Here is a 17419-nt window from a genome sequence, read left to right as displayed (position 1 = left end):
TATTTTCACAGACCAGATTGCGGATAAATACAACAAAATAAAATGATATGACCAAGATAAAAACGGTGGTATTTTGTAAATATAATAATAAACGTGAATTCACTGTGTAGTTGTGTAACTTTATTTGCAGCGTCCTCCTGAAATACGACAACAGCATTGAGAGTAACATCCTCCTCTTTGCCCCTTAATGCTCTCTGGTCGCTATGGTAACGTGTAAATATTTCTTTCAAAATAAGACACACAACTACAACACGGGAAAAGACCCAGGGAAACAGAGTTAATGATAAAAACCCTGAAAACTATACATGTCACACCCGAGCCTCAACTCTCGCGGCCCGGTACCAAATGACTCATGGACCGGCACCAGTCCGTGGCCCGGGGGTTTGAGACCGCTGGACTAGCTAATCCAGGTAAATTGTTGACTATGTAACTATTCAAAGATGCAGAGCAACATAAGAACTTATTTGCTTTGATTCATTTAATAACCTTAACTCTACATGTATGCTGTTTTTGACCTCTATGCTTGGCAAAAGTAGCTCACCCTTTAGAAACTAACTACTACAGTATGTCCACCAATAAGTGGCAGCTCTGTCTGTCTGTCATTTGGTGCTGGGTACATAGCACTCTACAGTTGAGAAATAAATGAACAATATACTAGAGGTGGAGGTTTGTGTGTTGCCTATTAATGCATGACTGCTATTGTTTGCCTTGCTTTGCCCTGACAATGTTCCACTGGGGCAAGCAAGATGAGCAGTGCTTGTCCATTGAAATCTAGACATGACTTAAAAATACAATGAAAGTGATCTCTCATCCTCATTCTTAATGAGTTTTCTGTTCCGTAAGCTTCTTTCGTTGCCTGTTTGTTACATCCTCTAGATTACAGCTACCTTGTGGCAACAATTGGCTCTGACCTCTGGAAGCAGAATTAACTTTGCTTGCCTTGGATTCCACTAAAGTCTGTAGCACAGGTCGATTTTCATGTTTGTCTCCCATCAAACATTATTGTCCTGCTGTGTCCAGCTGAAGAAAACAGGCAAGTTGAATAGGTGCAGACTCAACCAGCATTTTCAGATTATCATGTATAAGAAATCACTTGGTTGACTGAGTGTAAGTTTATCCATCAATTTTGTTAATACAACATCTTTCTTTTTCATTGATATTTTTAATTGCCCTGTGTTGGTTAACAATTTTACACAGTGCTCAAGCCTTTTAACTCAGCTTCAACTATTTTTGTGAGTTTCTTAAAAGATCTTTTGTTTTTCTTAATGTATGGTTTACAATTGACTGACAAGATTCCCAATTCGGTCCCTGGAGGAGACACAAATTCCTTTGGCGTTAAATCAATTGTATGAACTGTGGTGTCCTCTTGTAAATAATAGAGCAGGCAAAATAAACTTTTGTACTATAGATTCAAAAGAATCTTTCGTATCTATACTGTGCAATTATAGAATTCCATGGGTTCATTGTTTCTGTCACGCTTTGAATATCCAAGATATTTATCAAGTCGCATTTCCAAGGACGCTGCAAAATTAGCTAATTCTAACAAAGAAAAACAAACAAGCCCAAAAAAAAATGCCAATTTCATATTTGAAGACGTGGTAGTGCCAATGCTAGGTGAGTAATGAGAAAACGAATAACAATAAAGTTGCAGGATTTATAATCTAAAAGGTGGGTTAGAAGACAACTAAACCCTAATATAGCTGAAGAGGAGGAGGTGAAGTATAGAGTTATTAAACGTCTGATCTATCCTCGATTGAAATGTTTATTAAGAGTCACTTTAGAGTTGTATTTTTCCATTGTTTTGATTCAAATAAGTGCAGACAAAGAACCCTATCTCACTGGGACTCTTAACTCTGCACACACCTCTGACAGTAGCACGTATGAACACAAACAAACTGGCAGCCATACAAGCTTGACCAGAAACATTCAGGGCTGGGTGTTTTTCCCACACAAACTTTGTCCAGTCCAGTGACCTACTACTCATGCTGGAGGAAAGGAAAACACAGATAAAGAGAGGTCTGTATTTACCTCTACTTCAACCCTCAATTAACATAAACACACACATGCTCATGCAGACACATGCGCCGCCCTGGCCAGCAGCCCGGCACACAGCCATGCATTTCATCAACAAAGATGAAATCAGATTCTCTATGTGTGTTTGCATGGCCCGAATTACTTTTTCTTTTTCTCTACATGCCAAGCTGCATCGCCCTTCAGTCCTACTTCTTGCTTTCTCATGTGTTTTCTATCACTTCCCTCTCTTAAAGAAATAGCTCAGCCTTTTGGGGAAATATGTTTATTCGCAATCTTCTGCGAGAATTAGATGAAAGGTTCTGGTTCACTGTGCATCAATAAACACAAAGGCTTTGTTCATCACAATCCCTACCACATGCAGCCTCTTAAGTATTGCATATGTTGTTTTTATGCCTATTTTTACGTTAATGCTTTTTCACAGATCTGTGCATATGTGGGTATCTCTATATTTATGTGGCAACAATTTGAGCACAGTACACATCGTGCAGGCTGCAGGCAGCTCAAATATAGTTGAATATAGTTGTAAATGCTGCAGAGAAGCAATACATAATTCCTCGAAAATGTTTTTATGAGAAGGGTGTGTACACAGAGCCTGTGAGAAGACTGGCGTACGGATTTATAAGCCTGGTGTTCATCTCTGATTTATGTTCATCTCTGTGTGTGCATGCATGACTTAGTTACTGTGAGTTACTGTCCCTGCAGGGAACCCTCGGCATTGGGGGGGGGGGGTTCCTGCTTTTTCTTGGCAACTATGACTGGAACAAGTGGATGAAGAACAAAAGTCTGTCACGAAACTCTTGGCCTTAAAGCTCCTATTAATGATTTATTTCTCATGTAAAAATCTGCTCAAATTTTTAAAGATGCTTGTTGGTTACTTTGACAAACAATGTCTTCATGAAATATGTCAAAACAGACGAGTCCTAATATACAAAGACTTTAAATCCCACTGAAGTGGAAGTAAAACGGTGGACTTGTGTGTGTCATGAGAACACTTGTGCCGTACATCTGCCTTTTTTCAGTGTGACACTATAATTGTGGGTTTAGGGAATAGAACAAAACAGGAGACAGACCAACTGGTCCTTGTGTGATAATTTAATTGTTTATATGCAGTAGGATCTAAAGTTTCATCTGGTATCACTCATCTTGCCCTTTTTTTTGTACACATACTCTCTTTAACGCTTTTGAGAGAACCTTTTCTCACACACACACACAAACGAACTCATGCACACATGCACGCTCGCACACAAAAATTGGGCATGGCTCCTTTTAGAACTGTTTTAGATTCAAACTGAGTTATCTGTCATTTCCCCTGCAAAATGAAAAGAAAACACAGTATCCCCCCTGGACAGAGAAGAGAGGAAGAACAAGAATAGAGAGAAATGAAAGGAGGAATAGGGTAACAAGGAAAAATGGAAGAAAAAGATGAGGGAAAGACAGAAAAGGATGGTGGTAAATCACACAGACAAGGACAAGTATGATGTATTTTCTAATTCAAATAATATTTTCAGTGGTAGACGATCAAAGCAGATATGCAGATAATGGGCCCATATCCTGCTTTCAGGTTGTTTCTCTTTCTTATAGTGTTTTATATAGCAAAGTCACAAAGGCTAATGTCAACGCCAAAGGTATTACTCTCACGAACAAAAAACACGGCTGCTGAATCGTTTGCAATGCCATTTTATAAACAGCTTATTTGCATCACTTTTTCCTGCATATGAGAAATTGGTGAGACACAAGATGGTTTGGCTTCCAAAGTAGAAGTACTAGGACTGTAATAAAAAGTGGTTAAAATTTACTCAAGTTTAAAATATACTTTTTGTATTTTAAGTGTCTTAATAACAGTCTTTGTCTTAACCAAAGTAAATCGGGTTGGCTTGCTGTGTAAACTAAAGCATTGGTCTATGAGAGCTGCAAATCATTGCATTCTTTTTTCTTTATATTTTCACAATGTCTCAACTTATTGGAATCGGGGCTTATACAATACGAGTGATTACATGTTTAGTTACCCCTGAAGGCTACCAACTATGTAAGACATTTGCATAATACAGCTGCTTCACTGTTTTGTGTCCAGGCCATGCTGCTAATCTAGTCTCAGCCAAATGTGACAAGAGCAAACACCAGCATTTTCTAGTACACCTGGTATCTGAGGAAATGAAGACCAATTAGATTAATTTATTTTATGATTTTCCGACACTAGTTTGAAACCCATAACCAAGGATTCAGTGTGTACTATTATTACTGTTAAACTACAGTGAAATATAAAATTGGTCTGTTGCATTTCTTCATATCTTCTATCAAGGTCAATCCATCCATCCATCCATCCATCCATCCATCCATCCATCCATCCATCCATCCATCCATCCATCTTCTTAACCACTTCTCCAATTCTGGTCCATGCAGGAGGGGGAGCGGCTGGAGTCTTTCCCAGCTGTCATATTTTAAGAAGAGGGATAACCCTGGACACGTCAACAACAATTCACATCCACATTCACACCTGCAGCTAATTTAGAATAACCAGTTAACAAGAATGCCTTTGGACTGTGAGAAGCAGGAGTACCCAGAGAGAACCCACACAAGCACTGGGAGAACATACAAACTCCACACAGAAGAACATAACATACAAATGCAATCTAGATCTGCATCAGAATTTAATTAGTTCTCTCTTTGTCCAAGTTCCATTACTGCCAAATTTAATAAAAATTTGGCTTAATAGTTGTTGCACAATCGTGCTGACAGATAGACAAACAGCACCGGAAGCTCTGCTTAGCCGCACGTTTTTTCCTTGACCTTGGAGAAGGAATATATCCTTGTAACAGAAGCAATTTTGGAAATGGTCCTGCATGAAAACACTGAATAAACCATTGGCTTCTACAGGAGTCTCTTTTTGTACTGGGTTTGATCTTGTTCTGGTAAAGTAAATAAACAATGAGTTATTTTTCCCTGTTATTGTAGGATATCATTTGACTGCTTTAGCAGCTGAACAAATGTCCTCACATGGTTGACTCAATGACTGCAAGGAGCCCAGGTCCTGTGGCTATCATCACCCCTCAAATCATCACACCATGCTGACAGGTGGTAAGAGTTGTTTCTGCTGATATGCTGTGTTTGTAATGCTGTGCATTATGGCCAAGAATACTGTAACTGAGGTCTTGTGATTTGCTCAGATGCAGCTTCGCAAAGTCCTGTCTTTTTAAGAGAGGAGAGGCATTCCCCTGGTAACCCTTTAAAACAAGCCATACTTGTTCAGTTTTTTCTAATTGTTTGGTCATGAACTTTAACAATTATCATGCTAAGTAAGATCTGTAAAATCTGAGATCTTATTTTAAAAATGTTCTGAGCATTGCATAGTCTGACACCCAAACCAGCAAACTACCAAAACGGCCATGTTTGAACCCAGACATTAGAATTTTTCACCTCTAGTTCCCTTATTTTAAAGAGAGTTTTTAAATTGGGTTTTTGGTTAGATGTCTGTGATTAACAAACGCTTTCACGTTCACATTTAATTCTACAGTTTTATAACTAAATTTAGATTTTTTTATGTCTCCCAGAAAAGGTCTCTGATAATAAGTAGCAAGAGATAAGAGAGGCCTGGATATTCAAGGTTATGACGACAAAAACAATGATTGCGTGTCATCTCTGAAACTGGTGGTATAGTTCATTTATAGACTAACCTTCATCTATGACAATGCCATTTAAACTTCAAAAAATGTGGTTTATAAAAATTATCTTGCTAAAAAAATTTCCTAATCTGTTATCTTCTATCTGTTATCTACCCTATTGCAACTGACAAATCGTTGCTGATGCACCATGTAATAAGCTTTTTAAAAACAAGTTGCTTTGGACAAAGTTGTCACATATTCTGTGCTGTACCATGTAATTACAAGCTACTCACACTCTATTGTACATATCTGGTAAATTACACAACTCTTTCTACTTGCACACATATACAATGGAAAAGAATGTGACCCACAGTTTGGTTACACCTATTACACAACACGAGTCATTAAACAACAACAGTCATTCCATTTCAGTTAAAGATGAGGCTCGGCCGGGCGTCAGATGACGGTTCCTAGAATTACAGAGACATGCATGCACTCTCATACTTCACACCTACACTCAGAATGTAACATTTGCCATGTAGGGGCCAAGAGGTGGTTACACGCACAATCACAGACATGCACACAGACTTGTGTTTCCATAACTTTAGAGGCCATTATACTGATTTACATTTCTAATCAACTGTGTACTCGTAGTATTTAACCTAGCTTTAACCCAACTATGATGGGTTCTTGCTTTTTGAGCCCATAAGGAAGACACTTGTGCAAATAAATGTAGATCTCCCCAATAAGTTATTGCTGTGATTTGGCACTATATAAATAAAATTGAACTGATGTGATGCATAGCTCAAGAAACAAGAAAGACAAAGCAAAAACAAAGTTTTGTGATATAGTCCTTGTTATATAGACACTACAGTAATGTACACTCTGCATATTTTGTTTTGAAGAAGCCAGACTTTCCTGGAATTTTTAATGTGGTCTTGAGCAATAGCTCTCATCTTTTTTATATATATATTTGCTGCTTTTCCACGCGTTTTCAGTCCAGTTCTTGGACCTGATCATTGTCAGATGAATGATTTTGTGTTTACTAAACCAGTGTAACAGACAACCTAATGAAGCAACTTATCTAACAAAGAACTTTATCTTCAGGAACTTTGTTAATAGCCTGTCACAATTTTTTTTCTTTAGTTGAATCTAAAAATCTCAAGATAACACAGTCTGACAGGTGTAAAACAGTATTTATGAGTCAACAAGGAGTTTTCCCAAAGAGTTATTGTCTAGGACTTAAGCAAACTAGTCAAGTGGAGGACAAAAGAAGAGGTGACAGGCCTAAAAAAAAAATCTACAGCAGATGAACCGTATCTGAAAGTCATGTCCTTAAGAAATAGGGGGGGAAAATCCAGCAAAGACCTGACACAGGACTTGAGAGATGCATCTGACCCTTCAGATGATTCATCTACTGTTCACCACAGCCTCAGAAAAGGTCTCAGTGGAAGGGTGGTTGCCAAGAGGCCATTCTTAAGGAAAAAAAACAGGGAGAAAAGGCTGAGGTATGCCAAGTTACAAAACCTGGAATGAATGCAGAAGAATATGGTCAGAATTCGATTCACCACGCAATATCATGGAAAGTATCTGAAAGTGTCTGATTGGCAGGATATTCCTTTTTCAGCATGATAATGACCCCAAGCACACTGCCAGGGCAGTAAAGTCGCACCTGGACAGAAGAACACACAAGGGAATCCTATCAGCCATGTGAATAATGTTGAGCCTGGACCTCGACATTGTGTAAGCAGTGTCAGATCATCTCGGCAGAGAATGGAACAAAAGGAAGCCAACGTCCAAAAAAGACCTTTGAAAGATGTTCAAGAAGTCTGGAGAATCACTTCTGAAGACTACTTCAAGAAATCAAAGGAGGCTTGCCTAGAAGAGGCAAGGCTGAGTTGAAGAATAAAGGTGATCATACCAAATATTGACTTTCAAGCTAGTTGTAAAACCTGTTTTTGCCTTAGATAATGTATTTTATGTACGTTTGCACGTTTTAATAAACTGTCGCACCTACTAGGGTGACTCAAGAATTTTTCATAGTACTATATAAGACACATGCAGACCTCCCTTATTATATTTAATCTTTGGTAAACTAATATGTATATTACTACTATTTTCTGTGATTGGCGTGCAAGACTTGCTCTGAAGTGACCTTTCTTTCCTGACATCTACCAAAGTCAGTTGATGGCCAGCTCAGGCTTGCTCACATGATTTTACACTTCTCTGAAATAATTCTTATGCCTGTGTTTCAATTTTCACTTTTTGCATTATGTCCTCACACTAAGATATTGATGCCATTTCTATGTCTGTAAAAACACTATGAAAGCTGAATGTCACCACTGAATAAGCTAGAAATCCTTGAAAAAGCATGGAAGGTTTAATCTATAAGTGTAAAATTTAGCAATGTTGGTAACCAAGGAGATCCATGGTGTTGGAAGAACAGCAACATTTTAAGTGTTTACACCAAATTCTAGTCTTTAATGTCTGCTTTAAGGTTATTTTCACTTTATTGATTTCTCCAAGTAATCTTAAGAGCTTGTTCACAATCAAACACTAAAAATAAGAGGGTTTTTTCTAATCACTAAACATACTGTGACCATCCTCCTCGAACAGTGTGGTCATTCTCTTTCTTTGAAACATGAGTGCCAAGCTTGGAGAGGCCGTGTGATTCCTCCTAATTCTGTATTGGCGCTCCACACCCTCTTGCTGTGCTCTATACATAGAGAGTGACTTAGAGGTGTAAAGCTTTCACACCATGGAAATAGATTCATCATGACAGGCTCACAGAGACACTGAATGAAAGCCTCATAGATCTAATTTCAGAAAATAATATGCTTCTCTTTGGGGAAGCTCTCACTCTGAAGCTATGCTACTGCATTATATCAGGATATTGTGACGATGTCATGAACTCAAAGACCAAGAAATCCTTCTGGGTAATAATTCTGTATCAACAGTCCTGTTTTATTCCACAGTAGCATATATGAATCTAAATCTCAACCAAAAAGATCCCAGCAATTACTCAGCTCTACTACCTTATTGTGGATAACATTATGGAGGCCTGGAGCCTATTCTAGGAGCAGGGATAGGTCAGTAGGTAGAGTAGTTTCTCCATGATTGGAAGGTCGGGGGTTCGAATCCACTGAATGGCTACCCTGAGCAAGGTACCGTCCCTACTCACTGCTCCCCGGGCGCTTGCTTAGTGGCTACCAACTGCTTCACTGAGTGAATGGGTCAAATGCAGAGAAAAACAAGTAATTTCCCCACGGGGATCAATAAAGTATACATTATTGTTATTATTCTAGATGACACTGAGCAGGAGGTGAGGTAAAGCCTGGACAGGTGACTACATGGATGACCACCTACTGCCTATATCAAGCTCAATTTATAGCTATTTTTTTAATCACATGACAAAGATATTCTGAGTGTGTCTTGAGACAAATTCAGATGATGGTCAGATGTTTGCTCCGTAAACACTAAAAGCACTGTGTGTATATCTGACAACCCTTATTTGCCAACCTTTTTCATTATTCAATTCAATGATGCAATTTTTTGCTCTTGTCGCTGCTGATGACTGCAACTCGCTGAGCCTGGTTTCGCTGGTTATTTTCCCCTGTTAAAAGAGAGCTTTTCTTTCCCACAGTCACAAAGTGCTTGCACAGAAAATTTAATCTGATTGTTGGGGTATTTACTAGAATACTGTAAAGTATAAAGTACCTTGATGCAAGTGTTTTGATTTTAAACTGGCTGTTGGCACAACACAACAAATACATATGACATGAATAAAGGCATTAGCATTAGTCATATACACACAGACCACAAGTTTGAGCTGGCATAACATACGGGATGCATATTGTGCTGAAAGAGTGAGTTCTTAAACACACGCTTCCTTAAACACGCATTCATGTGCACGCATGCTTTGGTAAACTTGTTTCTGCTTTACTGAAGATCCCACATTTCCCTCCTTGTGTCTGTCATCATATAATTATGCCACTATGGTTCAAATGAATAGTTCCGGGGAGGACTTGACATCTGCAGATATACATTAAAGTGATGTTATTATCACTGGAGTCACTAGTGGCAGAACGTGGCCAAATGGTACTGTACAGGTTCTCAGCTTATCCAAACAAGTCTTTTTCTTCTCTCTCTTCAAGCCTTCCTGTCTTATTAGTTGCTGCTAATATATTCACATTCATTCATATTCATACCCGTGCTACAGATATGCTGAATACCATTTCAATAAACTGTAACATTGTTCTCTGTTTAACTGTTATCAGATTACGACTTATCAAAACAGAACTGGTGAAAAGTCAAAGAGTGTGTTATGAATCTCAGTTTTATGAATAAACAGTACAAGCATTCATGCTACATTTGGATGTGGTTAGCGGGCAGATAACCTATGAGATAGAATAAAGTTGTCGCTAATGTGATAACAGTAGGGGGTCACCGAAAAGGACATTTACTGTCTGCGTTGAAAAAGCATGCATTTCCAAAAATGTATGTACAAAAAGAAGCAAACAGCACTTTATTTAAGATCCAGAATTCTGCTTATCTCATTGAGAATTTTACACACATCATTTACATACCAAAATGATGTATATACAATAAATTTATATGTAATATGGACATTTACATATGCTGATGAACTGAGCGAATACCCTGTCTTCCACATCTATCACTGTCTCACACACACTCACGCACACAAACACACACAGCTTGTCTTAAGTAATCCCACTTTGTTCACTGGAGACTGTGTAGCTAAAAATACTGTGCCAGTAACTGATAGCTCTGCTGGTTGATGTGGAGGAACCCTGTTACCTCTATTACAGACCAGCAGAAGACACCAGGAACAGTTATGTAAATATCTATAACTTCTGTGAAATTGAGGCAGATGATTATTTGAAAAAAGAAGCTTCAATCTTTTTGAATAAAATCCAAAATATTTGTGAATAAACTAAATGTAGCTTAAATTCGTGTGTAAAGTATGGGAATATCAAAAAATAAATGCAACCTCTAAAAACTCCAATTATACTACGACCCCTTTTCTATCTCTATATTCGTGCATACCTGTTTCTTTGACCCACAGCTACTTTAAAAGGTATTATTAACCTTTGCACCCAGGCCCTAATTGATATTTGATGGATGCTGTAGTTGTGTCTTAGTCTTGGGATCGAGTACAGGCACTTAACCTAACCAAGAGAACCACAGGGCAGCCTTTTGATCCTCAGCTCTCACACAGGCAGAACATACCACAGCTTTGTGGTAAAGCCAAGATAGAAGCAATGATTCAGAGTAACAAACTCTCAGGACTAAGAAAAAAGTCAGATTAAAGAGTGAGGGAAATAGGAACTAAGGAAGAGGGTGAAATAAAAGGAAGGCAGATAGGAAGGCAATGCTTTTGCTTAATAAAATAAGCAATTCATCTATAGTTATTTATAAGTTTTTCTGCCTTTTTAAGTATACTAACCTGAAGGGGCCCGCTGGCTGGCATGGTGGATCTCAGCGATGTCAGGTCGATGTCTCGGCCCTGCTCTCCTCTCTCGGTCTTTCCCATTCCCTGCATAATGAGGCCCGTTGAGGAGCAAGCAACTAAACACAGTACACCCTTGAATGCTACTCTCACAGCAGTGAAAATACTAATGCAAGAGCGGCAGTGGTCGTTGTGAAGGGAAATCACCCTGGACGCCAGGCACAAGGCAAGCCCAGGGTGGACAACAGAGGGACAAACAAACAGCTTATTCAGCCTACCCTGGTCTCTCTCCCTGTGCCTGACTCTCGCTTTGCACTCTTTCAGTTTCCCACTGTCTTTTTTTTTTTGCCAGTATTCTCTCCTTTAATCTATTAAAAAATTCTAAAAGGCTCGAAAACAAATACCTATTTTGTGTGTCTATTTGTGCCTGTTTGCACAACAAACGCATTGCTGTATTTCTGTCAAATTAACTGAGGTCAGGTGTGCTCCCAGTAAAGCACTGAGGCTTCATTGTTGGGAGTTTGCAGCTTTTTAAATTCAAGGAGCCCAGGCTCTGTGAAACTATGCTCCATACTACACTCAACAAAAATATAAACGCAACACCTTTGTTACTGCTCCCATTCCCCATGGGATGGACGTAGAGACCTAAAATTCATTCCAGATACACAATATAACCATCCCTCCCAAACAGTGGTCACAAATCAGTCCAAATGTGTGGTAGTGGGCACATCTGCTATATTGAGATAATCCATCCCACCTCACAGGTGTGCCACATCAGGATGCTGATCTGACATCATGAGTAGTGCACAGGTGTACCTCAGACTGCCCACAACAAAAGGCCACCCTGGAATGTGCAGTTTTTTGCGCTATTGGGGGTCTGGGGACCCAGAACCGGTCAGTATCTGGTGTGACCACCATTTGCCTCATGCAGTGCAACACATCGTCGCATGGAGTCTATCAGATTGTCAATTTTGGCCTGTGGAATGTTGGTCCACTCCACTTCAATGGCTGTGCGAGGTTGTTGGATATTCGTGGGAACTGGTACACGCTGTCGTATACGCCGGTCAAGCACATCCCGAACATGCTCAATGGGTGACATGTCCGGTGAGTATGCTGGCCATGCAAGAACTGGGACATTCTCAGCTGCCATCTGCCCTGAACAATGTGAACCATGATTCATCCGTGAAGCGCACACCTCTCCAACGTGCCAGACGCCATCGAATGTGAGCATTTGCCCACACAAGTCTGTTATGGCGACGAGCTGGAGTCAGGTCAAGACCCCGATGAGGACGACGGGCATGCAGTTGAGCGTCCCTGAGACGGTTTCTGACAGTTTGTGCAGAAATTGTTTGGTTGTGCAAACCAATTGTTCCAGCAGCTGTCTGGGTGGCTGGTCTCAGACGATCTTGGAGGTGAACCTGCTGGATGTGGAGGTCCTGGGCTGGTGTGGTTACACGAGGTCTGCGGTTGTGAGGCCGGTTGGATGTGCTGCCATATTCTCTGGAACGCCTGTGGAGACGGCTTATGGTTGAGAAATGAACATTCAATGCACGGGCGACAGATCTGGTTGACATTTCTGCTGTCAGCATGCCAATTGCACGCTCCCTCATTGCTTGTTGCATCTGTGGCATTTTGCTGTGAGATAAAACTGCACATTCCAGGGTGGCCTTTTGTTGTGGGCAGTCTGAGGTACACCTGTGCACTACTCATGATGTCAGATCAGCATCCTAATGTGGCACACCTGTGAGGTGGGATGGATTATCTCAATATAGCAGATGTGCCCACTACCACACATTTGGACTGATTTGTGACCACTGTTTGGGAGGGATGGTTATATTGTGTATCTGGAATGAATTTTAGGTCTCTACGTCCATCCCATGGGGAATGGGAGCAGTAACAAAGGTGTTGCGTTTATATTTTTGTTGAGTGTATATTATGTGGACACAGGCCATATAATTTCAACATGCAGCTATCTCAAAAACTGGACACGTTATACCAAAACTATCTGCTTGGCTGCAGACTACTATTGATGAGTGAAATGCTTTGCTACTCTCAAGGTTAACTTTGTAACATTTTTCATACCACTTAAGAAATATTAGGCTTTCCACAACTGTTTTGGTTGCCTATTTTACCACATAACATCAGAGTCCCTTTACATAATTCACCTCCTCTCCCCACCTACAACACTTAAAGTAAGAAACATAAACAACGACTTATAATGACTTGACAAAATGATAAAGTGAGTCTACTAATTAGTGACGTCAGTAAAGAAATACAACAAAAATTACATTACAAACTCCACATAGTTAATAATTATGTGACATGAGGTAATACCTTGCTGGTGACAATGTTAGCAAAAAATAAGCTAAGTTTAGCCAGCTAGCTGCTATGTTAGCTAACAGGTGATTGACTGTAGTTGACTTAAAATCGCATTTTTATTCATTTAAATGAATACAAATGAGTCATTTATTGACATTGACAGTGATTTTTTTTTGTTGGTTAACTGTGAAGCTTTAAAAGCAGCTTTATGTTACAACAAATGACAAGTCTAATGACAACCCTAAAAAGATTATCACCCAAAGGTGCAACTTACGTCTTAGCTCTCTGTTAATCATTCTCCAGCCTGACACTTTTTATTGGTTAGAATTTGTTTTGGGGTTGTTGTTTTTTACAGGCAGCTACAATTTTTATGATCATTTAAATATTAAAGACTTTTGTGTAAATTTAGGTGTGACTCCATCCAATAGCCCAGACATATTAAAATATTGTTGCCAGATAAATATCCAACAAATAAACAGGCCAGCTTTCTAATCTGTGCTAAATCTAAATCCATCTATATAGTACCTAAAACATACTGTAAATAAAAGAATCATCCAAAATGTGACAGTCCCAGCCCATTTTAAACTCTAGTCAAGAAAAACTTACACTGAAAAATTCTGACTTTAAATTTAGCCCAGCTGGCTTACAGATTACTCTCGATATGTTACCCATTAGTATCTGTTCAGATCCAAAGATACACTAGCTGGCGACCATTTAGGACTAGAACAACAAAACTTTTATAATGTAAAAAAACAGGTTTATTATAGTACATAATTTAATGGCCTCTGTTAGAGCTCGACTGAGAAATACAGGAACTGAAAAAGGCACCAAAAATAACCCTCCATAAACAAATACAGCAACGGCACAAACTTATGATCTGTTGTTATTTTACTTCTCTTTCTTTCTCACTCATACGTATTTAACTCAACAAAGCAAGTGTTTTCTTCTCTCTTTTTTTAAAGACATTAACATTCAAGGTCAAAAATAACTAAATAAACTGCTCTAAACACAAATCCTCAAAAATCTCAGAAGGGAAGAGTTTCATTGTGTGAAGTGAGAGAACATAGCACACAGCAAATTCAGAAACAATGTAGCAATACAAAAAAACTGAGATATTTTACTGTTTCATGGAAAAATTTCAATCATTTTGAACAACAGATCTAAAAAAAAGGTTGAGACCAGACAATAAAAGGTTGGTAAGTAAGTGCTACTAAAAAGAAAGAGCTGTAGGAACCTTTTGAACTATCCATCCATCCATCCATTCGCTTCCGCTTGTCCTTTTCAGGGTCGCGGGGGGCGCTGGAGCCTATCCCAGCTGTCATAGGGCGAGAGGCGGGGTACACCCTGGACAGGTCGCCAGTCTGTCGCAGGGCCAACACACAGGGACAGACAACCATTCGCACTCACATTCATACCTAGTGACAATTTGGATTATCCAATTAACCTATCCCCACAAGCTGCATGTCTTTGGACGGTGGGAGGAAGCCGGAGTACCCGGAGAGAACCCACGCAAACACGGGGAGAACATGCAAACTCCACACAGAAAGACCCCGGCCTGATGTTGGAATTGAACTCAGGACCTTCTTGCTGTGCGGCAACAGTGCTAACCACCGTGCCACCGTGCTGCCTACCTTTTGAACTAATTAGATTAATTGGTTACAGGTTATTAACATGATTGGATATAAAAACGCATCCAGGTTTCTCAGAAGTAAAGATAGAAGTTAGTTCACAAGACTGCAAAAACCTTTCTGTAATTTGTGGAACAAGATGAACATTTTTAAGTGTAAAATAATGAAAAGAGTTTGAACACAGCATCTACAGTACCTAATATCATCAAAATAATGTGGCCAAATCTCTGTGCTCAAAGGCAAAAATATATATTGCATAGCCGTGATCTTCAGTCCTCAGGTAGCACTACATCGAAAACAGGGATGATTCTTTGATCAAAATCACAGCACTTTGAGTAATCACTGTATGTCAACACAGTTTATCGCGCCATCTACAAAGCGCTATCATGCACAGAGGAGGCCGTACATGAACATCATCCAGAAATGTCTGTGGGCCAAAGCTCAATAAAATCAACTGAGGCAAATTGGAACGCTCTTCAAAACTAAAGATGAGAGAGACCTGCCTTCAGTTCAAAACCATATGGAATTAGCATCTTACACTGGAAAGGCAAAATGAGTGCTGAAAGGCAGATACAGGTTTTAGAGCAACATACACTCCCATCCAGGCTCTCCTTTTTAGGGAAAACCTTGCATATTTCAGCAAGATAATGCTAATGTAACTGCATCTGTTACAGCAGCATGGCTTCATAGGAGAAAGTGACTGTCTGCAGTCCTGACCTTTCACCAACTGCAAACATTTGGCACATCATGAAACGAAAAATAGCCTGACGTTGTAAACAAAGATGTCCTTTAGGAGCAGTCGCCACACTAACATGCTTGAAACTGAAACTAACACCAGAGATAAATCAGATGACATTTAATTAAAATAAAAGGACAATACAACCACTGAATGGATGTGTCAGCATTAAAGATAAGCAGCTTACTAGAATTATTATGCAATATATCTTTGCTACAGAGCTTTTCCTCTCAAATTTTAGATATGTGTCAGTGCGGTTAAAAGCAGAAATATCTTCCCTTTCACTTCTTTTTTAGTTTGCTGCTTTCAGCTTCCAGGAACTGTACTAATCTCAGCTGACACTGTCCGAGGAATTATTTTTGCTTCTGTGGTTTTCCAGAATTAAACATCTGTCGTCTTTAAGGGATTTGGAGATGAATAGTAATTATTTAACAGCCTGAAATGGGCTACTTGACTTATGTGAAGTTTGTTGGCCCATTTAAGTAATAGATTCCAAGTTAATCCGTAAATGAGAGGTTAAAAGCCAACTGTTGTGCCCACAAGTTTTTTTAAAATTCCGTAATCGTTCCTAGAAACCACTGTTTACACGAGACATCTCATTACTCAGCCAAACCTTTTCATTCTTCGGTTCCTAGAAACAGAGAGTCTTTGGACTGTGCCAGCTAGAGAGCACGCTGACTTTAACCCAGTTCTTGCTTAAAATAATACCTGCTGTGGAGACAAAATAGTTCCACTTATGGGCTAAAATCTTTACTTACTGCCATGGTTTACAGAGACCTACAGTGGGTTTTTGACCAGCAGCTAAATGTGTAATCCCTCTCAAAAATAGTGTTTCACTGTAAAGATAAAATGGCACTTTATGGAGAAGCTTCTTGAGTTCAAACCTTCAACAAGGAGGTTTTTAACTACTGAATGTGCAAATGGGAACTAAAGAGCAGTTAGCGCTTAAGCTCATGTGTTTCATTTTGCTTCAGTAATCCCAGAGCTTTGTGCTGCTTTAGCTCTTCATGTAGCAGTTTAGCTTGACTGTAAACAATGCTGTATGAAGGTGTTGCTTTCTTTACTTAAAGTGGGATCTGTGCTCCTCCCCAGAGTATTTTAGAGGTATTTACTTCCCTTTCCAAATTCATAATAGAATTACAAAAGAGGGCTGAATTTTGTACACATTCTAAACCACCTTAAGGCAAATGCGATATGTGATAGTGGATTAGATAGATAAGACTGACTTGACTCGACTTGACTTGTTGTGAATCACTTACAATACCGTGCAAAACACTGAATGGGAGCTAAAAGACTTCAGTGCCCGGAACTGGAATACTTTTAATGGAATGTATTTTATTTATAGCATCCAAGCAGATTTCTGTTGTGATTTGCACGCAACCATTTAAATTGGATGAAAAATGAGTCATGTTACTTGTCAAGGTAAAAGTGATACACACACCACATGGACCAGGGTGAATAGTGTTCGCCCTCAGAAACCCTTGAAGGACCATGTGGTGTTTTAAATCTACTTAGAGCTGCAGGCATGACACTCATAATGAGGAGTTAAGGTATGAATTGTTTCTGTGAGCCCTTTACTGGGAATGCAATGGGAGGCATTTTAGAGAGCACTACCGACTTTCTTTTTATATGC

The 17419-nt window shown here is 39.4% G+C and overlaps 1 protein-coding gene across 9 annotated transcripts in view; it reads right to left on the bottom strand.

Moving 5' to 3' along the window:
- Window positions 1-11389, bottom strand: part of LOC101466122 (ninjurin-2) — a 38098-nt gene extending 26709 nt beyond the window's left edge. For 4 of the 9 annotated variants that reach the window (XM_012918340.3, XM_004548222.4, XM_004548221.2 and 1 more), the window contains exon 1: window positions 11101-11387. In XM_012918340.3, the coding sequence (XP_012773794.1) occupies window positions 11101-11196 (96 nt within the window). In that variant the 5' untranslated portion in view covers window positions 11197-11387. Of the gene's footprint in view, window positions 1-11100 lie in introns of all 9 variants that reach the window. The other 5 variants (XM_004548213.3, XM_004548212.3, XM_004548220.2 and 2 more) reach the window with 4 other exon arrangements.
- Window positions 11390-17419: the final 6030 nt, after the last annotated feature.

This window comes from Maylandia zebra, linkage group LG17 (assembly GCF_041146795.1).
Source record: "Maylandia zebra isolate NMK-2024a linkage group LG17, Mzebra_GT3a, whole genome shotgun sequence".
NCBI lineage: Eukaryota > Metazoa > Chordata > Actinopteri > Cichliformes > Cichlidae > Maylandia > Maylandia zebra.
This window is presented reverse-complemented; position numbering and strand designations above follow the sequence as displayed.